Below are 25,600 nucleotides of genomic sequence, written 5' to 3'. Positions count from 1 at the left end.
CTACTTTTACATATAAAGTGAATATTTAATTCCACTTAAGAATCGGTAAAGGCTTGTTTTGGCATTTAAATAGCAGGCTGTCAACTCTGTTTAAACGTGTGACTTGCTTTCCTCTGTTTTCATGAAAGACCTGGCAAAAGTTAAGTCATATTTTGTTCAGTGCAACAGAAGGAGCTGAGCGTTAGCGAAATCTGGTTTTAGCTGCTGGAATATTTATGTCTGCACGGCGTGCTCATCTACCGACTACCCGGACCTTGTGCAGATCCAAACCGAAAACATTTCAGCCAAACCTACGGCGTACGTGCAAGCCTGCGGTCCTGGGGCAAACAGCAAGGGAGCACCTAACTCCCGCTGGCCTTCAAAGGGTCTCCCTACCCAGGAGTCCCCCACTCCTCCCAGTAATGCCTCTTCGCCGTCTTTAACTTGGGAACATCAGAACCCCCCCCCAGGAAGCACAGTGCCCTGCCTAAGCTGTTATTTGAAGAGACAGGGAGAAAGGCTTAGTTTTGCGGCATGGAGGATGACAAGAGGAGGAGGGCACAGGGCTGCGGCTGCCCACCACTGCTGCTGGCACGGGGTATGGACCCTGGGGTGCGCGGGGGGAGCCAGGACCACCCTCTGCACCCGGGGAGCCACAGAGGACAGGATGCCAGGAGAGTAAAGGAATGACAGATGTGGCCGGCAAGACGAATTTCCCCGTGATGTATGTACCTCAAGCCTCACTGGCCAGGGAGGTGGTTAGATGTAGTTATATGTTAAGTACTACTGGGCTTGTCTCGCATATGACATGCTTAGATTCCTATCAGCAGACAAAACTGCAAACTGATTTTCCCAATGAAGTGAGTTTTTGACAGTTTTTATGCGTGCTGTGTAAAAAAAATTACTTAAAGGTAAATGAAAGCTACCTGCAACCATCTGTGCAAGGTTAATGTTTACCATGTTACAGAATAGCCAAGTGACATACAGTACATGACAGTTCCTGAAGACAGAGTAAGACACAGTGTGTACGTCTGGGGCAAAGTCATGTTTTAAATCTGTTTTAAATTTCTAAGCCCACAAGCCAAAATATCAGTTGCTGCTAGGAGTGTTTTCCTAGTGGAATATGGATTAGTTTACCACACTTCAAGTTCCTCTTTTCTGGTGAGAAAGCTGCAACCAAAACATCTCAGGCATACCCTTAAATTCTCCTGTTTAAGCGACGTTTGTCATTACTCTTACTCATAATATATAGATCAACCATATGTGAAACACAATGTTCAAAAAGTTGCAAAACTTCAGTTAAAGCACGTAAGACCTATTATTTTTACCGACCAAAAAAAAAAAAGAAAAATCATTGCAAGTTTGGAACTCAGCTTGGGCTTTCCACCAAGCAACCAGACTTAACTTATTCCAATTTAACTTAATCCATCTCTGTCAGTGTCCTCTGCCAGAATGCAGAGGTGTCATGACCTGAAAATGGGAGGCCCCCTCCCTGCCACACGGGCCTCTCGGCTTTTGCCTGTTTGGGGGATGTCATTTATTAGACGCAAAAAATGTGCACCATCTCTCTCACAGAAAGACCTAAATTGAAGTCACTTCAGTTCCTGCTGACCTTCCCCAGGTCTTCATTGACCATCTGAGTCCAGTATGCAAAGTATACCACAAACATATATATATATATATATATATTTCCTACATGTATATATAAAGATAGTAAAAGGTTTCTTTCCTCTAACCTGTGAACTTCCAATATATTTTCATATATGTGGAAGTTTCTCTTGAGGGACTTGACTACTTGAAAAAAATCAAGATGTCAGAGCCAAACTCACAGTACCTTTGACTGTTTGGGACTTGACAAGCCCGTCCATTAAACCATCGCATGCACTGACTTCTCTGCAGTTAGAAGAATGCAGACAGTAAAAATATAATATCTCTCTGCTACTGTTCACATAAATGAATGCTCATTAAATGCACTGCATCACCTGTAACACACTTTTCATATGAAATAAGTCTATATTGGAGCACCACCAGTCAAGAGGCAATGCCTGATCTTACTCAATGATTGTACAGTATTTGGTTTCAATATTAAACTGTTCTCCGGACTGACTTCCTACAGATACGGCTCCTCTTTTCCAAAAAGTATTATATTTACTGAGTTATCGACACTCTTCTGAAGCCAAGAAGCATGTATGCGTGCAAGGATTTCACTGAGGTTTGTGGTGGTAAGGGGGGAACATGGACATGTTGGCTGTGTCACCATCACATGTAGCCGGCTGCATGCTCTACTTGCCGCTTTTGCACTGCATGGGAAAGGGCTGGTACAAGTGTCTAAAATACTCTGCCACCATTTGTATTTTAAGCCTATTTCCTTCCCATGCATTAGTGGCTTCTTGGTGTTTGCGTTCTTCAAGGGGCTTGGGGCATCATCTTTCAGGAGAACTGGAGAGAGGGAGACCAGCAGGTGGGAGGAGGTGGTTAATCACCTTGCATTCGGGTGGAAAACACTGACTTTGGTGAGCGGACTTGTTGGTACATTGAGTGAGGAGGGGTGGCCTGGGGGCCTACTTCTGCTCTTCTCCATGAGGAACAGAAATGCTGGGTGATGCCTGAGGGACTGCAGAAGATGCATGGCTGCTTAGAGAGCTCAGGAAGAGACTGAGGGACTGAGGAGAAAAAAAGTAGAGGAAAAAGGAATGACTAGGAAAATGACATGCCTGGGATTCTGCTCAGGGTAGATAAAACCAGATAATTTTATTTATTTCTTAGAAGGGGAATGAAAGGAACGAAACACAAGATGTTTTAGGAGTATAACTGAGCTGCGCAGGGTTGAACTGGGAAAGCTGAGCAGATGGAGTGACAAAAAACCAAGTGTACTTCCAGGGCACTCTTGGTGTCATTTGGCAGCATGAAAAAAACAAAGGATGAATGGTGGAAATCAGTGGGAAATCTGAAGCAGCTGAGATATGACTGCAGGGTATGGTGGGGACCTGTTTGGGAGCCAAGGAAGTTATTCAAGAATATAGGGGAAAGGGTAGGAGCAATGGGCCCAGCTGTGGCTGAGGAGAGGGGAGGATGGGAGAGAAGAGAAATTAAAAAAAACCCAACAAAACGGCAGAGGGGACACACTGGCAGGAGTGGGGAAAACAGGAGAAAAGATGAAGGAAGCTTAGGGAGACCAAAAGATGCTGAGAGCTTTGCAGGCATCAGGAAGGAGATGCCATGGCCTGGAGCAGGGAGATGGGTGAGACCTGCTGGAAGAGGCTGCCAGAGATTGCAAACAAGATGGAGGAGATGGGAGAAAGGGGCAGGGGGGCAGCAAGCTGAGGTAACCAGCTGAGGGAGGACATGCTTCTTCCCAGCATGAAGAGACGACAGAGGGGCAGTTGGACAGGGAGAGCGAGAAAGGTTAGCTCGGGGAATAAAAACAAGAGAGACTCAGAAGCTTCACATTTTTATTAACTGACAACAGGAAAATTGGTGGAAAAGTACTACACAAAGTCAAACATTTGTGTGTGTGTGTTACCTTTGTGTGTGGACTGAAGGGCACCGGGGAGACCTGTGGAGGGGCTGGTTCTCTTTGAAACTCTCTATATGTAACCAATGTTGACACTTCAGTTTTATTGAATATAGCAAACACTTGGGTGCTTGATAGGAAGGATAATGAATGCTTTTAGGGTGTAAAAATTTGGCATATGTTGCAATTCCCTACCAGCATGTTCTTCCAGAAAACTGAAGAAGGAGCCGGGCTGGGTGCCTTACTGGCACTGAGGCGCAGCTCCAGCGAGCCACATGTGCTGGCACGTGCTGGCCCGAGCGCCCTCATCCTCTCAGGGTTTTCGCGCTGGTTGTTAGCTGCCCTGCTTGGCTTAGCTACCTGTTGCCTTCGTGGCCCCTAACCTTCAGCAATCCCCTCACTTGCCCTCCTGTGCTTTTCACTCCCATCACCAAACACACTGATCTCCCCTCTTCTTCTGTTTCCTTACGTCTCCCTTCCGACCTTCTTTCCCAACTGTCTCTGACCTCAGATCCCATCTTTGCTGCTCCAACTTTTTGCATCCACAAAGCCCCTGTACAGGTATCTCGGCTCACTCCTCCACCAGCACAGCTCTCCGCCAGGGAAGCCACGTGGAAGGTGTGCGTCCAACAAATTTGTGTTTCCGAGAAGCGATCGGCACTCCTCTGCATCTGTGAGGTGCTCCTATGAGCCCTGGTACCTCCGGGTACCTCCCAAAGCGTCCTGCACTTCTCCTGCTCCTGTGCCCCCTCCTGCCAGACGCATCCCTGTGCAGTCTCCTTCTCCCCCCGATTTTCCCCCCACCCGTGACTGAACCTCAGGAGGACCCTGCCTGGGTCCTGCCCGACACTTCCACCTGCTCCTTCCCAGTCGTCCCTCCCTGGACCTGCTCTGTTAACTGTTCTCCCCTTCTCTCTTCCCAGAAAGGGCGTACCGACAGGGCGGGACGTGATGGGAGGACGGAGGGAGGCGGGAAGAAGAGGTATTTGCATTCGTCCCTGTTTTGCTGAGTGTCACACAAGGCTGGCTACCGTTTCTGTTTACAGCACGCTGCAAGCTCAAGCCGCTCTCGTAACTGCTAACTGGTTTTCCCCTGCCAGCATCGGTGGCTAAATATAAGCCTGTGGAGCCGGCCCTGCGTCCCTGCCCGTATCTGGCAGTGCCTGGCATTCCACCGCGATTTCATAGAGCCGATGCTTTTCACGAACTTGGCAGCTGAAGAGAGCCGCCTCTCCCTGAATAAGCTGTAGGAGTTTCTGAAGGAAAAGGAAACAGATTGCTAGTTTTCTCTTCAGTGCAAAGGGCAATGTTGCAATTTGCTTTTGAGTCCCTAAGTTAAATGTTGCGTTCCACCTCTGGGAAGTAAAAAAAGTCAAGCCAAAAACTTGTTCAGCCAGGGCTGCTTGTTGTCCAATGGTTTGTTCGGTAACACTGGTTTTTTTGAGGAAACTGGTATCTTTAAAGGATTGGCAGTTATTAAACAGCATTTAGTGCGTAAGGGAAACTTATGACGAATGCGTTAGCATCTGTGCCAGACCAAACATCTGTAGTTTTTAATGGAGCAGGCAATAGGAAATCAGAATTTTAATTCTGCTTTTCAGCTGACACTATAAATCAGCTATTTTAAATTCAACCAAATTGAAGAATTTAATTTTTTGGTTCTTAGGCTCAAAAATGAATAGCCTTACTTCAGCAAAGTATTCCACATGAACTAGACATGTGAGTAATCTTGTCCTTAAATTACTTGTTTACACACTGATAAATGCAGATGATCGTTTTAAAAACCCAAGGAGGCATATGCTAATCCAAAATATGCCCAGATGAATGGCGGGAGCCTGCCAAGTTTCACAGGTTTTAGGCTTCACTTTCATGTTAGAAGCACCTGTATAAATCCAGAGGTGAAGAAGAAAAGTTCCCAGTTTGACTTGACAAGATATCCCTAGAGAAGAGAGCGGCTGCAGCCAGCCTGCCCTGCTCTGCTAGCTCGCCCCCAGCGCAGCCCCTCCGCGGGGGCTCGGGCCAGCCCCCGGCACTGCCTCCTGCCTTGCTCTCACAGCTGGACCTCTGGTGACCAAAGGGGACCTCTGCTCTTTTGGTACCTGCTGGGGAAGGAGGTCTCTGGCAACATCTCTCCTGGCTTCAATTTTTGCCATTCAGTTAGCAACCAGTGAGGGCTAAAAAGAAACTTGCCACAACATAAAAATCGTCACGGTAGTGACATACTCAGGCTATGTGCAGTCATCAATGACTGAGTTATTCTGACTTAATGAGTTACTTTTTGTGAGCCGAGTTACAGTAACCTGCCTTAATTAAAGAGTAAAACAAATTAGAATAAACTACCATGAAGGTGATTAAACCCAAAGTATGAAGTGTTTAAACCAGTATGTCATATTTAACAGGTGGGGTAGGCAAAAGATGTTCCTGTCTGCACTTACACAGTCTGAGCTTAGGAGTGCAACGTGGTAAGCATGGTAATTTAGTAACTTAAAATTGTCCTATTGATGCAAAAGCTAAGGATTCAACACCTACAGAGGCTGGTACCCTTCACTATAGCTTGTTCTTGGAAATGGCTGATGCAGAAAGGATGTCACAGAAAACACAATGAATGAAATCAACTATTACAGAGCACGTTGAAAAGAGTATTTTGCAGACATACTGCCTAAATTACTAGAATGGGCTTGTGACTGGACAAACTACTTAAACTATTCAGAAAGTAATTCTTGAAAATATGAAAAAGTTGGTAATTGCAAAACATTGCTGACCAGCTTCAGTTAATACATCTTGGAAGGGCAGTGATGGTCTCAAGATGAACTTAATGAAGAGGAGACATGGTGTGAGATAAACAAGCTATAATTCAGCAAGGACAAGGGCAAACTTCTACATGTTGGTTGGAATAACTGATTGTGCAAACAGGGTAGAAAGTGACATGAAGGATCTGTGAATTACCATGTGCCACCAACCAAATGCCAACCACTTCATACTGCTGAGAAAAAAATGAATGTCATATGGGGATGTATGAACAGGAGTGCCATACGCAAGATGTGTGAAATCATCTTCCTACTCTACTTGCTGCTCAAAGCCTCAGCCTGAATCCTGCACCTGGATTTAGGCACCGCACTCCACGGAAGATGTGGAGCGGCCAAAAGCAAGAAGATTGCTGGAAGTCTGGCAAGCACAGTCTGAGGAAACCTGGGATGAAAGGGAAGAGGCCTGGGCAAGTGAGAGCGGTCCCAAATATGCGAAGAAAAAGAAAAGAAATTGTTTTCCAGATGCAGTGGATAAACAAGGAGGACAGCTGAGTTGCAAAAGGGGAATTCAGGTTAGACATGGCACAAATGCCGCAGCGGTAGTGCAGTGAAACACAGGGGGAAGAGGCCCAAGGAGGAGCCAAAGTGCAGGGCGAGAAGTATCTGTTAGGAAAGACGTAATCTTGTCCTGTGGCAGAGGGCAGATGATGTCTGGAGAGTCGTCCTCCCCCCGGCTCTGCAATGCTGACAAAAAGTTAAAAATCCTCAGCTGCTGTAAACCGGGGAAACTTCATTAATGATTTATACCAGTAAAGGGGCCTTGCCTGAAATGTGTCCAGTGCAATCATTTTTTCTATCTAATTTTTGCTTTTAGCCATGAGATTATGAGTAATAGCTACAGGGCTACACTGTTAGCCAGAAATCCTTTAGCTTTCTAAAGGTCAGTTAATCTATGATCTAATCTGCTGGTCACTGAAATGAAGTGGAAGCAGTTCAGTGGGCTATAATGGAGGGTGGTTTGTGTCTCTAGCCTTCAGTAACCTTGAGTTAAACCACCCTTTATAAGCAAAACAACATAGAGGCATGAAATAAAATTTGAAATGCATGCCGAATCTTTCTGTTGTACTGCAGGAAAAAAAAGGAAACTCTGCCTTTCTAGCTATCTGCTGGTTTTAAACAGTTCTCATTAAAAACTCCAGAGTGTCTTTAGGGCCTTCTGTTCACCTGTTGATGTTCCTGTCCCTCAGGAGATTTTATGCAGCTGGGGAAGCAGGCATGAACTTGGCTGCTCTGTCTTGACTTGTTCACAGTGAGAGCTGAGCTGCATATTTGAAACTTACTCCTTTTAAGAGTGGAATACTTCAACTAAGCAAGACCAAAAAAAAACCCAGGGAAAAAAAAAAAGAAAAGTAAAGCAGAGTTGGCTATACAGCTCGGCAGTTAAAGGACCACTAAAATAGAAGTGTGAAACTTTTCATAGTTATCTGTAAGTCTTCAAGGATTTCAAGTCTCAGCATAGTCACTATTAGTGAATTAAAGATCTGAAAGGTTGTCCCAGAGAGCAGATGCTTTGATCCCTAAACAGAGCTCATATTTCATATTTTTGAGTTGCTTTCCCCAGGTACTTTCATTTCACATGGCTGGACTTCAGACTGCTTTTCTACTACCCTTGCAATACATCCTGAAATCCCCTCCTATGTAATATTATATGTAATATACACTACTTAGTTTGAGGAATTGAATTTTATAATACATGCACAGGCATAAAAACCCACCAAAGAAACCAACAACTCAGGTCAGAAAGCTAGCCTTCTTTTGACTCTGACTTTCTCGTGCTGCATTTCCTCTAGATTATGATACAGTTTAATTTTCATGGATGTCATCTGAAAATGAGAGCCAACGTAATGTAGCTGAATTCTCTTTGTCACTGAATATATTCTGTACGTTAACCGGTAGTGCAATGCACTGAAGGATAGTCTTTAATTAAAGTGCAACAATACCACAGCTACAGTACAGGCATGGCATAGGAACCTGGCGCTGGATATAAAAATAGCTGTGCTAAAACGTGTCATATCACTACACGATGTGACTAAGTCAGTGGAGACACTCTTACACTTGAAACCTGAAGTATTACTGAGCACTGATTTTCAGCTGGGGAAGCTGTGATCAAATCAATGCATGTATTATTCTGCACAAATGAATAATGGTGTGAACGAGGACATATTAAACACCTACAGCGCACAAAGCTTTTCACACTGGTTATGAACCAACCACAAACAAAGAGGCTGTGAACTCTCCAGAGCTCTTGTTTTGTCTCCCGTGAAGTCCTCCTGCCTGTTTGGATACAACGCGCGGCATCCTCACAAATACCCTGGTGCCAACAGGAGAGGGCACTGATTTTGGGTCGGGAGCAACCTGACCGCCCTTCTCTCCTCCTCTTTCCTACCCTTGAGGAAAACAAAACAAAACCAAACCACTCTGTACCCCAAAGTGAGTGAAGGCAGTACGAAAACCGGGGAGATGAAGACGCCTCTGCCAGCACGAGAGCCAGGGAGCAGCCAATGCCGCTTCCCTCTGTAGCCCTCCGCCACGGGATATGCTGGCACTAACCGGACGGCTCTGTCCCTGACCGGGGGAGGCGAAGCTCTCCACCCCAGGGCTGTGAAACCCTCCCTACGCTCGCTCAGCCAACACAGGGGCTTCAGGAGAAACACAACCCAGAACTGACCGCTGCCCTTATCCCACGGACAGGCGCCTGCCAAGCCACGACAGCACCGCTCTGCTCTCTGAAGGAGCCAGCGCTCTCTAAATGCCCAACGCGCGCACCCCCTTTGATCTGCCAGCACAGCCGACGCTGTCATTGCGGCATGGGGACCTCTGCAAAGGTTTCCCTCCAACGCTGGCCACCAAAACCAGAATCAAACATCCAGGGAAAAGCAGCAGCTGGGCTCCCTCTCTGCACAAGGCGCACCATTCGCACATCCTCGTTCCTCGCTACTGCGCCGGCACTGCATCCTACGGCAGGGCGCCACGCCACACCGGAGCCCCAGGCATGATTTTAATGTCCCGGCGCGGTACAAACAGTTTAGGAAAAGAGGCCACGTGGATTTGGCACAGGGCAGCGTTGCAGGGAGGAGGCACTGGGAGCCATGCAGTGATGCTTCTCTGCTTGCTGGGAAATGCGTCAGGGAGGCACAAACACACAAAAGAGAGAGGAGATAGGAGATAGTTACCTAACATGACGAAGGGGATTCCCAGGAAGGTGGAATTGTATTTCCCACCAGTGAGATTGATGATCCCAGCTGCAGTCAGGGTGGCAAGGGTCACGGTCAGCAATCCCAGCAGGCCAAGCCAGGGTTTGCTGCGGACACAATCCTGCATGGAGCAGCAGAGAATGGCCAAGGTGACCACAAGGACCAAGCTTGTGATCAGGTAGCGTTCTGACACCCTGCTCGTCTTCTGGAAATCCTCCTTCAGCGAAGAAGAAGTGAAAGGATACATTTTGACCTTCCTGTTGGATTTCTGGAAAAGTTCAACAGTGTCACAAAAAATGGATTCCCACTTCTCTGCCACCATGTCATTCAAGGAGTTGATTGCCTGCAAGTAGTAGGTGAGCTGAATGGCTTCTGCAGACTTCACCCGGTCTTTGCTGTGCACAGTAACCCCACCAAGCTGATGCCCGTTATACACTTCCCTGCCATCCTTTAAGTGAGTAATCGGATAAGTGATTGCAAAATTAGTTCGATTAGAAGAACGAGCAGCCTTTAATTCCTCCAGTACATGCACTATGTCGTCCACTATGCATGTCTTGTCATTGTTCAGGATACATATATGGGCAAACGTGTAATTGAAACCAGGTCTTTGAACTTGGATCCTGGTCACAGCAGAGTGCAACTACAAGGGAAAGAGAAATCACACACGTTATTCATCAGTTCATCTCGCACAGTAGCAGCCAGAACAACAGCGGCTCCTCACCTCCGTCCCTTTCCTATTTGATCTAAGCAACAACAAAAGTTCTGGTGACTGCAGTATTAATAGCACACTCATTGCAAAAAAAGGAAACATGCATTAAAATAGCAGTATTATTCCCCTACGTCCTTTGCTGGTAACTCGGGCGTGTTGTGACTTGCATCTGTGCCATGTGCATCTGCCGTTTGGCCTCTCTAAATAAGCAAACTCAAAAGGCCTGGACCTCCACTTCCAAGTGATCTGGCCGAACATAAAACAGAGAGCTACAGCCCGGCCATGTCCGGGGACACTGTCGTGCTCGGGATTGCCAAAATACACTCTCAACAGATAAACTTCAGGTACAGAAGGCAGAAGAGCAACATGACCAGGGGTGCCACCTGTGTGGGATGCGCCGGCAGCCTGGCAGCTGGCAGCGGCAGGGGACTAGCACTCGCTTGGAGTAAAGGACAGGCCACAGCTGCATGTCCTAAGTGTAGAGATTGTTGGCATAGCAGGGATAGCTGTCATTAATTAATTTGCCCTCTTTTTCCCTCCCTCCTTCCCCCATCAAATCCTCAGCACATCTGAGAGCAGGAAGCAATGGCAGAGACTGACACTGGTTTTCTCTTTCTCTCTCTGAGAGGTTCTGTTAATCAGGGAAGGCCCCCTAATTTTAGGGCCTGCAGGTTATTACCACTTATTGTTTGGTCTAGCAGCTCTTAGTGCAGCCTCCTTTGTAAGTTGTTTTGCATCCTTCTGAAATTTGCTGTGCCTGAGCCCTGACCCAAAGTGCATTCAGTTATTTTTGAGCATCAGAAGGGCAGAAAAATTACCCTCTCTTCTTGAAAAAATAGAGAAAACTCTTGCAACCTTTTCTGAATCCATTTTAGTCAACACAGAAGCAGCAAGAAATCTAAAAGATGGCAAGGGAATAGCCCTAATAGGCTGCGGTTGCGATATTTTTCAAAAGTAAAATATTGAGTTTGCTAATGATGGGAGCCTTAGCAAAGCACAAGCTGGTTTTTTGCACATTTTCCTTGCAAAATGTGCAGGCCGCGCCCACCACCATCACTGTTTAACTCCTGTGCCACTCTAGTTGTGTAGAGAGTGCCAAGACCTCCTGTAAGGACGCTGCTGAGGCCAAGACTATGTTACCCACCGCCAGAAGTCTGAGCAGACTTTCCCTGCGGCTGTGATGTCCTTCATGGTGGGTGGCCATGAAGTTCAGGAAGGGGCTCCCTCTGCTCTTTTCTAGGTGGCGCAGGGGGCACCCAACATCCCAAATGCTGGGGGCCCCTGCATGCCACTGCTTACATGCTTTGTGCACGGCTCGGTGAGGTATGTGATTCTCTTGAGGTGTGAGCAGGGACAATGCAGAGGGGCGTGCACCCCTTGTGCTGCCTGGTCCCAATGACCCCATGGACGTGGCAGTCTGCACAGCCCGGTTGCTCGGGCGGCCACGTCTGCTGCCGTGCAGGGAGCAAATCACCGGATTTGCTCTGAGGAACTGCACAGATTCACCCTTCGGTCCCTTTTACACCGAGGGAAATGGTTGTAGGAGCATTGCAAAGGTGTGGCGACAAAAGCAGGGCTGATAAAAGAGAAGGAGAAGCCCTCCTGCACCTGCAAAGCAGGGAGACCACAGCTCTTCCAGGGAGCTGAACAGCCAAATTAAGAATGACTCTAATTTCTTTTCCTTAAAGGGGGAATAGTTATTTTCTGCCTTCAGATTTTGAGCAAGACACAGAGAAGTGGCTACAGGGACACGATTCCTTTTTTTCCTACTTGCATGTGCTGTTTTCCGCCATCCATGTTTCCGTAATCCAAAGAAGGCAGGAGGCTCTTATGCCCAGTAAAGAGGCTGGGATTAGGTGATATTTAACGGAACTGGCTCCTTTCTGAAGACAAACACTGATTAAAAAAATAGAAGATAGGGTACATGAGAGCAGTAGAGCTTATATACTTATCTGGTGGCAATGGACAAAATGCCTAATAATCATGGCTAAAATCCTGCATCTGTTGAAATTAAATAGTCATAGTGACTTTTGTGTGGTATTTCAGACCTATTTGCAGAAAAAAACACATTTATGTGATACTATGAATCTCATTGTTTTGTGATTACATTGCATAATCTATGACGGGTATAAATTTAGTTATGTTGCCTCTGTTCCTCAGGATGATGTGACAACATATACGCAAAGATTACAAAACTCCTATATTCGCAACTTGTTTCTCTAGCAGCTTGGGGGTTTGTTTTTCCACATTTGAGTAGTTTTTATTTTCGACAGAACAACAGTTCAATATTGACATTAGAAAGATAGGTTTGAGAAACGAACTGAACTAACAAATCTTTTCACAGTACTGTGAAAACACAATACCTGGCCACAGTGAGAAGCAAAATTCTCAGTCGCGGTGGGAGAACAAATAACTGTCTGTGCAATAAATTAGGGGCTTTTGCACAACCTTCTTCTAAAACGAAACAAATTAAAAGATTTGCAGGAACATGCCAAAGAAATGAACCTGTATGGGGAATTCTTCCCGTCTTTCAGTTTGTGTCTGCAAAGTTCCGCTTTGCAAGAGCTGTTTTGGGGTATGAATTCAAATGTATGTCATCACAGTTTGGTGAAAATGCCCTGATTTACCGAATCAAAGACAGATAACTGATTTTAAATTTTTCACAATGGCAGGTACTGTATGGTTTTCATTGACAACGGTTGTAAAATCAGATGTCATATAAAGAAGCGCAGCTGAGGACAACTAGGAGGAATAGAAGGAATTTCCTGCCTATATTAGATTGACAATACAGCTCCTTCAGAGAGGATCCATCAAGTGACACAATGCAGAAGAAACTAAACTGTCATGCAACTTTTATTACACGATGTGTGTTGCTATTTACCTACCCTGCCTCACTGCTGCATTTGCTTCCTTCTACATCTGAAGCACTTTCTTTTAATATTTAGGTTATAAAATAACCTCATCTGTCACAGCTGTTACTTCATCTTTAGCGAAAGGCTAGAAGCTAAATGTCATATCTAAAATACTCATTTCTTCTTGGAAATGATCATTTCAGACTCAGGAGCCCATTCTGCGGCGGTGGCCCAGTGCTTCCTGCGAGGCTGTGCTGGGCTGGACCAGGCACCGCGTGGGGGGGACCTGCCCGTTGCACTTCCCAGCGATGGGACTTCGGGGAGGAGAGCGGAGCAGGCAGCCAGCTCTGCATCCTGGCACATCCCGGCAGCCGAGCAGCCCCCAGAGCCGGCTGCAAGCTCGTGCAGTTTAGAGCAGCTATGAGATGCACTCCGAGCTTTGCCAGTGCCACAACATTTGGTCTTGAACTGGAGGGAAACAGCCAAAGAGGAGGAAAACCTGCCATCCCTGCACCCCAGCAAAGTGTGCCGAGCACTGCCCCAGCGCGCCCAAGGATTCAGCTCTGGGAAGCCCAACTTAGACTTTCATCCTCAAGACAAACACATCACTTTACTTGCACTTTGCTTTTTAAGACCAGATCCTAGGAAAAAAACCTCTGTTGCCTCAGTGCAGGGCAGGGGTGTGCTGCAGCATGGCTGCAGGCTGTCTCTCTCTCTTTGCTTGCCCGTGGCAGCCTGCGTGCTGCGGGGCTGCCGCCTCTTCCCCGCCGAGAGCTGCAGTCCCACGGCACTCTCCCCTCTGCTGCCACGCTAGGGATTCAACTGCGGCCACGCAGATTTTTCCACTCGCATCCAGAGCCCACACCCATAGCCCCGGGCAACTGGCTTCCACAGAAAACAGAAGGTCCAAGAGGTTGCAAGCGCACGTCCTACGAGTTCAAGGCATTACTCGGTCTGCAATTTGGCTTGCCTATGGTACACCAGGAGGTCCCTCAGGAAACTTCAGTTTCTTAACAGGAGATGGTAAAGGCTGTTGTGTGATGGGGACAACATTAGCAATATGCTAATGCATAATGCATATTGCACTCCTCAGTGCAGCATATTTTAATAGCAAGTAACCATATTCTGAATAAACCTGGCACCTAGTACTGGGACAAACGACTGACCACTAGATTCTTATTTATCCAGCCGTTTTCTTATCCTTACCAATCCTATTACGAGAAAGGGAGATTTAAAGGAATAACAAAAGCTGAATGAATGGTTTTTCTTGAAGGGAGACATGCACTGCTTGCTCATCGCTCACAGCTTTTTCAGCTAGCTAACAGTGCAAGGAACCAAAAAGCAGTTTACTGCTGAGATGCCAGAGCACTGCAGCATGAGAGCTGCACAGCATCGCCTAAGCTCCCTTGCCACGGTGGCACACTGTTCCTGAAAGCGCTCAGGCATGAAATAGTAACTTCCACCTCCCCCTTTCATCGTTGTTTAAACAGTGACCATCACTTGCAATTCCCCTCTCCCTTCCAAAAATGGTGTTTATGTGTATCCCGTACCACACCAGAGATTTCTAGAACAGCATTTTCTCTTCCTTCAGCCTTTAGCCATTTGCATTTGGTAACATGTTGGTCTTCATCTTTGTTTACTCTAAGTCCCATGCTCACTCAGTTATTTATTTTAGACAGAGGGGAAAGATGGCTTCAACCGAGAGACAAATCCCTTTCCGCAAATACCTCCAGTTGAGGGCTGTACTGCTGTCACGCCTCCACACCAAGCCACGTTTCAGCCTGTGGCACAGCTGACAGATGAGAGGTGGCAAAATCGCACTGCCCCGCCGGCTGGTTTTGCCCGCGGGCCCAGGAGGGGATGCCAGGAAGCAAAAGCTAAAATCCTTTCACTTATCCTGGGCTAAACCATTTGCTCCGAGGCCTCAGAGAGCCGTGGCTGCAAAGATTTCTTCAAGCTGTTTTTGGCTGCCGGTCCTCCTACCTCTGCCATCAGCACAGGAAGGCAGGCACCGGGAACCAGAGGCTCCCCAGTAGGCTCAGTTTGGCTGCCCTGGGATGGCCAAGCCCCACACTGGGCTCTGTGAGACAGTTCTTCCCCGTACAGAGCTTGGCACAACTTTCAGTAGCAGCAGCAAAGCTGAACCTGAAAGCAAAGGCATTGTACTTAAAAGATGTATATTCTGGACAGAAAGGGAAGCTTGATTTTATTCTTAAGTCCATGCAAAAGATGCAGGGAGCTACAAGAAGGGACGAGGAAAACCTCTAGCCCCTTTGCTTTGTTGAGAAGTCCTTTCTTTAATTCAAAACTGAGCAGGTATTACCAGAATTTTGTCAATTTAATCAGGTAACAAAAAAGTCTGCAGCCTACCTGTGAAGCAGACAGATCCCATCCCAGCAGGGAGGGGTTAGAAACTGCTGATTCATTTGCAAAATGGTCCAATTCCAGAAATCCTTTAAGCCCATGTTACATAACCTGCTACCCCGATCAAAGCTATGGGCAAAGGGGATGAGGCACGACGTCCCAGCAATGGCCACTGGTGTCCCACATGGGTCTCGCCTCGTGGGTGGCACAGCTTTGCTCCCAGGGAAACTCCATGGTGAGAGCAACAGCAACATGCAACAGGACGCTTCAGTCTTGCCAAGCTCCTATTCCCAGCTCATGGAAAAACATCCTGACTCCCGTGGGAGCTGGATCAGAGTCGCAGCCACCATTTTTAATATTAAGGATGTGTACAACTACCTCCTGCTTATCATATATACCGCAAAAATGTGTTTGGTTTTGCTGCTGAGCGGTGACATGCAGTGTTTTATAGGGCACATCACTCATTGTAAGGTCTTGACTATGCTTTGTCACTTGACATACAGTCAATGAACGCCCAACTAGACAAAACTAGCCAGATATATGGATGTCCTCCTGTACTTCGAATGATCTGGCACATACAGAGACATGTTTTATGCACAGGAGTAACATCTTTGCAATGCCATATTACTTTTTTTCGTTGTTGTTGCTATTATTTGACTCTATTTAGTCTTTCAGTCTATGTCTGATGGTTCAAATTAAAAATGAGCTTCACTCTGGTCAGTGTTGCCAACTCCTGCAATTTTTTTACTGTCATTTTCACCAAGTCTGGTTTTTGTCTGAGCCTTGGAGCCTGAAATATTGTGATTTTTTTTAAAAAAAATCTCAGCTTTCATTAAAAAAAAAAAAAAAAGTCTGATCTCATGGTTATGGAGGAAAGCCTGAGAAGGCTCAAAAATAAAGTGAAGAATGAACTCATTATCTATTACTGCTTAAAATCTCATCACTGTTTTGGGTTCCAGACTGAAAAACTAGAAAGCAAGATGAAGACAACTATTTTAAATATAGGCTTAATTTTCATGTGAAGCTGGTTTACTCTTTTGGTAATTTTTACAGGTAACTTGTGCCAAGGAAAACGAAGAGGAGAAAAAGCCTTTAATGGATAGCTATAAATTTCTCCACTTTTTCTATGATCTCAGTAATCTCTGGCATTTCATATCTTTGCAGAGTGCTTTTTTATTCACTTCAAGAGACGGTCTCAGTCAAAATGTAAAAGGGTTATGAGAGGGAAAAGACTTGCACAGCTCCCAGCTTAATTCACGAAAGAAAACACCGTGGGCTCTGCAGACATGGGCAGAATTAAACTATTACGAGTGTATTTTCATCAGAAGAAGGTGCAGAGAGGGAAGGCAAGGGAGCCCCCGAAGGGGGCTGTGCCCTGCTGCCAGTCTGAGACCATGGGTCCAGGGCAGAGGTTCAAAGTGGGCTGGCGGGCAGCAGCCTCCTGACCAAGCCGGTGTGGCCGAGGGATGGAGAGTGTGTGCACAGCCAACGGAGGAAGCCAACAGATCCTAACGGCTCAGGATAAACATTAGATGTTGCAGCTGGCGAGCGTGCAGCGAGGATCGCTACGGGTAGCTGGGCTCTTTTTCCAGCAGTCCTACAATCAGGTTTCCTGAAGAGATGCTAAGATACTAATTATGCAAGCTATGTATTTTTGCAACTAATTTTTTCAGCTGTCCAAACCACGGTGAATTATATTTTCTCCAAACAATTTTCATGTAAATAAAATCTAAAAATTGTTCAAACAACAAGTCATCAACTGAGGGACAACTATTAGTGCTCAAAGTGGCAGATGTGCGTGCATTTACACTTCCATCTGCCTTCTTGGTAGCTACAGAAAATTGCTAGATACGATTTTTCTCCTCTAATCTGAAGTGGAGAAGCTTTTCTAACCAATTCTGTCTTAATTCTGACAATCGCCCTGGTAATTCTGCCTGAATTTGTCCCACCGAGAGAAGCCCGCTCTGGTTTTCGGGCTGACCGCTACCGGAGGATGGGATGCCTGGGCAGCAAAAACCCCTCTGCACAGCCTGGTGCGTGGCTCCAAGATTGATTTTTCATGATGGGGAAAAAAAAGATGAAAACTTCGCTCCTGCGGCTGATCTTGCATCAGCTCCACCACCGGTGGCCTTCTCCACATGCCCCGCACCTCTCCATAAACACCCCTCCATCCTTACACTGCTTCTCAGGGGGCTGGAGACACAGTGCAGGCTCTTGCCAGGGCCTCCTCCAGCAGAAGTGAGACGAACTGTCCCTTCCTTGCTGCAGGGAAGCCTCAACAGCTGCAAGTTCACAGCCCATCGCGTTAATTAACGACTCTGCTCCTCATTCTCCCTTCCAACAGGAGACAGGGGGTTCTCATGCTGTAAACCCCAACTTAAAGGCAGGGCCCAGTCATAGCTTTTGGAAAGCCCAAACATGGTTGCTGGGAAGCCCTGGCAGCTCTCCTCAAGCCTTGCGGCACTGCCTGGGGCGCTGGTGGCCTGGCCTTGGTGGCTGTGACGCACAGAGGTCCCCGGCCTCCGATGCCTGCTCGCCCGCTTGCTGCGCTTTCCCGGAGGGCTGACGTCCCCCGTCACACATGTCCAGCCACGTATGGAGAAAATCTGTCTGCCACGCACTCTGTTTGCTAGATGGGAGGCGAGGTCTGACATTCCAAGGCAGGAAAGGTGATGCAACATGGGGCGCTGGGCGCTCCCAGCACGGGCTGCCCGGCTGGCAGCAGCTCGGGGTGCAGGGTTGTCGGGGAGCATCGCACTACGGCTGAGGCAGGAGGGAGAGTGGAGGGGCCCCGTCCCAGCTGGCGCTGCTGGAGCAGGGCAGGGGGGCGGCAGGGACCAGTGGGATGTGGTCGTCCTCCCAGGCACAGGCAACTTCAGGACTTCTGCTCCAGCCGCTGACCGGTGCCTGCAGGAGAGATCAAACCCTCTCGCCCGCAGGAACCACGCCAAGGAGCTGCTGCTGCTGACACCGGGAGCTCAGGGGGGTTTCTGCACATGCTTCCACGCTGTCCTTGCAGTGTGCTATTTATCTTCCCTCTTCCCTGGCTGTGCCCAGATCTTACCTGCGTATCTTAATTCTCATCTGTTTTCGCATAAGATACATTTTAGCCCTGCAGCATTGTGCTGCTATGACAACAGGCTTGCACTTCTGCTGCTTTCACACCCTTGTTTTTCTTGTATTAGGACTCTTCCCCTCATCTTACAGCCTTGCTCTAAAAAAAACATGACTTCATCCTTTGGTTTTTTTTATTAGCAGAATTCACTATTTGTTCTGTTGACTGTTTCCCTAGAAGTGTTTTTAGTGCCAGAGCTACCTAGAGAAGGTGGAGACCTACTATATCCATTGCTAGATCCACAGTTGACTGCCTGTGTCCAGGCATTCAGAAGTAGTCGAAGTTTTAAAATAAAGGATACCTTGCGTTAGCTAGCATCGCAACAGACCCAGCTTTCGGCTCTGCTGAACCACCAGAACCCACTTCCACCGACTTTGAAAATAATGGCATAAGTGCGCCATGTTTGTACAGCAAAGCAATCGAAATACCACAGACACGGGAACATAAATATGGTTATTTCCTCCATGAGTTTCCTCACACGTACAAAATAAGTGAGGAAATCTGGGAAGACCGTAGACAGGGCATGCAGGCACACACATTAACAGGGACATAATAAGTAAGGAGCAGAGAGAGGAAATAAAACCCCAACAAGTATGAGGTCTACAAAATTTTGAAGTTAAACTGTTTTGTTCTGCAGTAATCAGAAGTTATGCATTCTTAAATAAATGTGTCCTTAAACAGAAATACCTGATTTTACTATTTGCTTGCATGTTCAAATAGATATTTAATCAGTTATCTAGATCTATTGATGGCCAGTTTATATGAGAGGGGCGATGTATAACCACTGTCTGAAAACACGTAGTTAGGAGAGGTTTCCTTAAAAAAAATAAACCCTCATCTACAGATTTTCATAGCGGCAAACTGCAAATACAATCCCCTTCAGTAAGGCATGTTACATTTCAATCCCTTTTCATCTTTACGTCTTGTCATCTTAAGTGGAGTTTTTGCCAAAAAAAATATTAGTACTGTGTTATTGTTATAAACACAATAACCTAAGTGGAAGAGAGAATATTCTTCTGAAAAAAAAGGAAACCTTTCATTTAAAAAAAAAAAAAGTCTTTTGTAGTATAATGCAGTTAACTCACTGTAAGTATAGAGGAATGAACAGGCTCAAAAGGATGGGTGTCTCAAATTCTGGCTAAATCAGAATATATTTTCTGGGGTTCAAAAATCTGGCTAGGTCTGTATTTCCAGTGAGTCTGTATGCCTTCAACCTACCAAGTTTCTAGCTGCAAGTGGAAATACCACCATGAAATGGTAGGGGGCTGCTCTAACACTATTTTTAGGTGGGATTCTAGGCTTAGACGATTTCTACAGACTTTATATAATCATCTGAACTTCTGCACAATGGTCCACATTAAATATCCCAATTATTTTTGTTTCTCCAAGCACTTCTTGGAAATACAGGGGTAAAAGCACACTTTATTCAGTTAGGTGTTGTTACTTCCTACCTCTCTCTCTCTCAAAAGTGAAATCTTGAGGAAAAAAGGTCCTGCACACCGACAGCACAGGATGCCAGTGCCCTGTGCTCAGCTATAGAGCAGGTACCGCAGCGAGTAAAATTTCATTATTGCCCTCCCACAGTATCTAGGTCTCAGGATGCATCTCTTGCATATCTGAGACTCTACCGAGGCTTTTTGTTGGATCATCTATTCAAGGCCAGAAATTCAGGATATGTTTAGGTTTCTCCCTTTCTTCTGAAAATGACTATGCTAGCTGGAAACGCAACACTGGGATGGTAGGCCTAGAATGGTTTAAGCATTTATGGGGAGTTATGAGACTATGGATGGAGATTTATACAAAAACAATAAAAAAAAAGGGGTACTCGGCATCATCTCCAAGTCAAAACTATTATATAAGGCAGCCACATGCCTCCCTGCTAATGAGCAGGAGAGACCTTGCGTGGAGCAGCTTGTACATTCAGCAAGACCTGCCACTGTCATGTGAGCAGCCAGCGCCGCGCTGGCAGATGCATGCTGTCAGCGGGGAGTCCTACGGCAGCTCCTGCTCTGGGAGCGCTGCTTGAGATCTGGGCCCGAGACAGTCGCGAGGCTGAGCCCTTCCCTAAATCTCTTCCCAGCCAGCCAACAGGGTATCATGCAGTAGTGGTAACGGCGAGTTTCTCGGGCTGATAATGTGCCCATGAAGAACTGCACTAAGCCAACCAGAGTATTTTAGAGATGCCACCAAAGAAGTTATTTCATTAACTAATTAATTGATTAGGATGTTAGAGTGATTAACTTTTGACAGTACCAGCTATGTTTCAATTTCAACTGCTCAGACCCCAAAACTTTGTATCCCTTTACCAAGGGGACAATAATGGAAGCTGGCTTCCTCCTCTGCTGAAACTAGAGGAAATCTTCTCCTTCCCTTGCCTTGTGACGGGGGTAGCTGTAGCTGTTCAAGGCTCATTCCCTTCTCTCCTTGGCTGATGAGGTGGGACACGGCTGGTAAGGAAACCGAGAAGAGGTGCTGCAAGAGCCGCTGGCGGCTGCCTGGGGCAACCATCCTCCTGGGTCTCCCGTCCTCCCGCTAGTGGGTGGAGATGCAGCAACAGCCATGCGGGAGGAGCCAGTGTCCAACCTGACGCCTCTTCTAAAGCAAAACCTCTCCCTTGGGGAGGTCATCCTTCTCCAGAAAAGGAAAGATAAGCAAATGCTGCCGTATAGCTTCTCTGCGCTGACCGTGCCTACACGGCAGCATTTTCAGGAATGTAGATGGGATTACTTTGTGGTTTCACCCAGGACACTTATTTACAAGCACAGCACTTTGAGTTGGTTGGCTCTGGGCTGGGGATGCCTTTGCTCCCTTCTCCCCTTCATGCAACTGCATATATATAGGAAAACCTTGATGGCCACCTTTCCCTTTCTCCTTCCCCTGGCGAGCCCTGTTGACACAAAATGAGGTAGCCCTGCACCACCACAGATATAACAATATTGGGAGCTAGCAGCCCTCCCTCCTGTTTTGCTGTGCTTTGACCCACGGGGCTGTCCACAGGGTTGGACAGGCAGCTGCCTGAGCCTGGCTCTGCCCACAAACAGAAGAATAATTAGGACAAAGGGTGTAATCTATTCTGCACAAGACATACTGGAATTAATTAGATAAGTAAAGAGTTGGAAATCATGCATCAAATATGCCTAACAATGTCAGATTAACAGTAAGAGTAAACAGTCAAATGGCAATAGTGTTCATTATCTCACTAAATGAAAAATAATCATTTTGTTGGCAAATTCTGTCTATTAAAAATGAGGCAGTGTTAAATACTGACAGAACTTTCTAAGTTATAGCTCTTTTGCTGATGTGATAAATCTTATGCAGAACTTTGCTTGCAGAAAGATTCTGAGTACCATTTATTTGTGTCACTATGCTATCGATAAAACTACAGATCTCTAGAGAAAGCAGTACAGAGAAAAAAGCCATTATGATTATTATCCTATGACTGAGTAAATGTGCACATACTGGATGCGAATGCAATTCATGGTACAAGAAAATGAAGGAAGGAAATCGTCTCTCTGGAGTTTTCTCGTTCGCCAGTAACATTCCTGTTACTGTACTTAGTGAGTCGATGCTCATTAAATCTGTTTGCTGATTACCGTTGGGTAATATGTCAACAGCAAAAAAAAGGAAAACATAAAATACTGAATGTGTCTGTACTATAGTTCTGTATGTGGCTACAGTGGAAATAAAATATAAATAAATTCACTGTAACAGTTATTTCCTTGTTTAGTAAAGAGTGAAGTCTCCCCAAATGCAATAGGTATTTGCATCTATCTTCTGATTTTAGAAGAGACACTCCCTGAAGCTATTAAAAAGAATTAACATTGGCTTTTGTAGGGGCTGACAGTCTGACATTCAAGGGGAAAAAAAAAAAAAAAGCAATGCTGAGTCTCCGGGGTTTCCATAAGGCAACAGTGAAAACGTGGAGGACTGAGCTTGCCACACCTCTGGTTATTTGTAAATGTTCGTTTCCTTTTTCTTGGGTGAACTTGACCCTCTTAACACACAGTTTTTGCATCTGTCCTCCCTGTTTTTCCTTCCAAGATTGTTTGAAACTACTGGGGTGTAAACTAGAGTACCAGCTTCAACAAATGCAGATTTCCGACATGTTACGACCTATAATACGGTGAGATGTCCTGTTAAGATTGTGACTCGCACGCTCCATGCTGCTCAAGTGACAGGGAAAGATGCTGTCCGCTCTAACTTGAACCGGCAGCACAGGCTGCACCATGCCTGCAATCTACAGCTGAGCTGGATTGTTCTTCATCTACGAGACCAGCATTTTCTGTGATGGTGGGTTGGGAGTGAAGGGGAAAAAAATATTACCCGCTAAAAATAAGCAGCTGAGTTATGTCATTTGCCTTCATGAGCAGTGAGAAGGAGGTTTTGTGCTACTCCTCTCCAGGCAGAAGTGCAGTCCAGACACAGCAGCAGCCCCCAAAAGCATTCTCGGCACCTTAGCAGATTAGTACCTAACTGTTTTTGAAGTTTGAGTTTATCAAAGCCCGAGTCGCCTTAACTCGGGAGCACGACTGCAAGGCGAGTACAGAGGCACCGAAAAATTATTTAAGCCAGCAGCCTGCCCTTCTCGCTCACCCAAAGCAAATAAAGCCAAAACAGGGGAAAAAAAGCAAGAGAGAAAGAAAAAAGGGGAGGAAGACAGTGGAGCCCGCGGCGCTGGCAGGGAGAGCGCTGCCGGCTCCCCGCGGCGGGCAGGCATCCCAACTGTTGCAGGGAGGTGACCGGGTAGCTGCGGCGGCAGCGCCCGTGGCTGGGCGGGCAGGCAGAGGCCGGCACGCACCGGTGGCTCCGTGCGGGCGGGCAGGTGCGGGGACCGGGCTCGGGGCTGGCAGGGAGCGGGGCGGGATGCGGGGCGCCGGGCCAGGCGGGGTGGCGGTGCCCGGGGCCGGGGACCCGCCGCGGTTACCTTGAGGATGAGATCGGTGTGGTGCTGGTCCAGCATGTTGGCCTTGCGGAAGGAGGTGATGATCACCCTGCCGTACCTCCCCGGCGTCTGCAGGTCGGAGTAGAGCCGGTGCTTGGAGCGGTTCACCGGGAAGAGGCTGTCCACCAGGTTCCTCTCGATCTTGGCCAGGCTGTGCGTGGGGGCCAGGAGGTGCTCCACGCTCTCCTCCACCTGGTAGCGGCTGAAGCTGGCGCCCAGCAGGATGGAGATGAGCACGGGCGCCGAGGCGAAGAACACCGGGTGGCTGGCGACGAAGTGGCCGAGCCGGGAGAAGGACGTCCCCAGCCCCCTGTGCAAGACCTGCCGCAACATCCTAGTGCGGAGGGCGCGCAGGAGGGCGAGCGCCGCGCCGGGGCCCCCGCAGCTCCCCCACGGCCCCCGCAAGACCATGGGCAGCCCCGCCGGGCGCCGCCTCCCCGCCGGCCGCGGCTGCGGGGGGCCGGGGGCCGCCGCCGCGCGTGTGCGTGTGTGTGCGGTGTGTGTGCGCGCCTGCCCGCCTGTGTGCGTGCGGGGGGCGGCTCGGGCGCTCGTCCTCCTGCAACGCCGCCGTGCCCGAGAGGAGTTTCCCAGCGCCTCGTTGCCTGACTTGCCAACCCGCCGCCCCTCGCCGCGGCCGCGGCGCGGCGGCGCGGACCGCCGGGGGGGGCAGCCCCGCCGCCGCCGCCGCGGCCCCGCCGCCCCTCGCCGCGGGAAGGGGAAGGGGCAGGGGCAGGCGCCGCTCGCCGCTCCCCGCCCCCGCCGCGGAGTTTGCGCGGGAGCGGGGCTGCCCGCAGACTGCTGACTAATACCCCGGCCGCGGCAGGCGGGGCGGGCGCGGAAAGCCCTCCGCGGCGCCCCCGCCGCCGCCGCCCTCCGCCCAGGGGCGCGGGGCCACGCCGGGCGGCGCCTAGCACGGGGCGGCGGGGCGCAGCGCGGCGCCTCCCGCCGGGGCCGCCCCGCGGGCCGCGCTCGGGACGCCGCGGCGCGCCCCGCCCCGCCCGGCTGCCGGCCGGCTCCGCCCGCCGCCGCCGCCGCCGCTGCCGCCGGCACCGCCGCGCCGCCACATCCCCGCCCCGCCCGGGCCGCCGCCCCCGGGACGGCCGGGTAGCGCAGGCTGCCCGCACCCCCGACGGGCGGGCGGCGGGGGCGCGGAGCGGCCGCCCCCCGTGGAGGGGGAGGTGGGTGTGTTTCGTGGGGGGCCTTGGCTCGGGGACCCGCTGCCAGAAACGTCTGGGCGCTTCCCCCGGCGGCGGGGGCGGGCTGCCTCCCGGGGTGCCCGACGGCGCGCCCCGCGCTCCCGGCGCGCAGCCTACCGCGGCGGCGGCGCCGCCAGCGCGGCACAGCCCTCCGGCTCCGCGCCGCCCGAGTGGGCATGTGCGGGAGGCGCCGCACATGCCCATTAGGGAAGCCGGCCGCCGGCGCCGGGGCTGCCCCTGCCCGCCTCGCGGTCCCCGACCGCCCGGCATCGTCCCCGGAGTCGCCCCGGCCTGCCCCGGCAGCGCCCCGCGCGGGAAGCCCCGGCCGCCCGCCGGCCCCGCCGCTGCTGCCGGGACCGTGCCGTGCCGTGCCGTGCCGGGGGAGCGCGCTGCCGCTTCCCTAACCGCAAGCCGGCAGCCCCGGCGGCGTGTGGCTGAGCGCGCTGCCCACCTGTGCGTAGGTACACCCCGTCCCCGCGGGGTGCGATCTCGGGGGGGGACGGGGGGGACGGACACGGCCTCGTTTTTGAACACAAATTGCCATTAAATAACAGAAGCGAGCAGAAATGCTCGTGCCGGTCGCGTCAGCTCTGGCTATTGGCATGTTCGGGCACACTGATTCCTACCGCTGTCAGCTGGCCCTAGCTGCTCTTTCTCAAACCAGAGGTGTTGGTATCCGGAGTGCCGTTCGTACCCAGGCCGGCGGTTTTACAAATCGGTGAAAAGGAAGTTTCTGTTTGACAGCTGTTACACCTGTTGCTGCATGAAACAGCAGCAGCTCCCTGTTTTGGTTATTGATAGACTGACAGTCATCCTTCCTTTTACATTTCAGTAGTGTCTGACCTAAGCTAATGTTTTGTCATGGACGCTTCATGCACAAAACCTCCTTGACATCATTCCTGTCTCCTCGCTCACAGCTGGGCCACAC

At 49.0% G+C, this 25,600-nt stretch overlaps 1 protein-coding gene across 2 annotated transcripts in view; it reads right to left on the bottom strand.

Annotated features, from left to right (window-relative positions):
* PTCHD1 (patched domain containing 1) overlaps positions 1-23,833 on the bottom strand; it is a 34,600-nt gene extending 10,767 nt beyond the window's left edge. The window contains exons 1-3 of one of the 2 annotated variants that reach the window (XM_050895495.1): positions 23,459-23,809; positions 10,108-10,134; positions 9,474-9,942 (exon numbers count right to left, since the gene is read on the bottom strand). In XM_050895495.1, the coding sequence (XP_050751452.1) occupies positions 9,474-9,942; positions 10,108-10,134; positions 23,459-23,809 (847 nt within the window). Of the gene's footprint in view, positions 1-9,473; positions 10,135-23,458 lie in introns of both variants that reach the window. The other variant, XM_050895485.1, reaches the window with a different exon arrangement.
* Between the last annotated feature and the right edge of the window lie 1,767 nt (positions 23,834-25,600).

The sequence above is a fragment of the Gymnogyps californianus genome, chromosome 1 (assembly GCF_018139145.2).
Source record: "Gymnogyps californianus isolate 813 chromosome 1, ASM1813914v2, whole genome shotgun sequence".
Taxonomy (NCBI): Eukaryota; Metazoa; Chordata; class Aves; order Accipitriformes; family Cathartidae; genus Gymnogyps; species Gymnogyps californianus.
The sequence above is the reverse complement of the archived record's forward strand: the minus strand, read 5'-3'. Positions and strand labels throughout refer to the sequence as shown.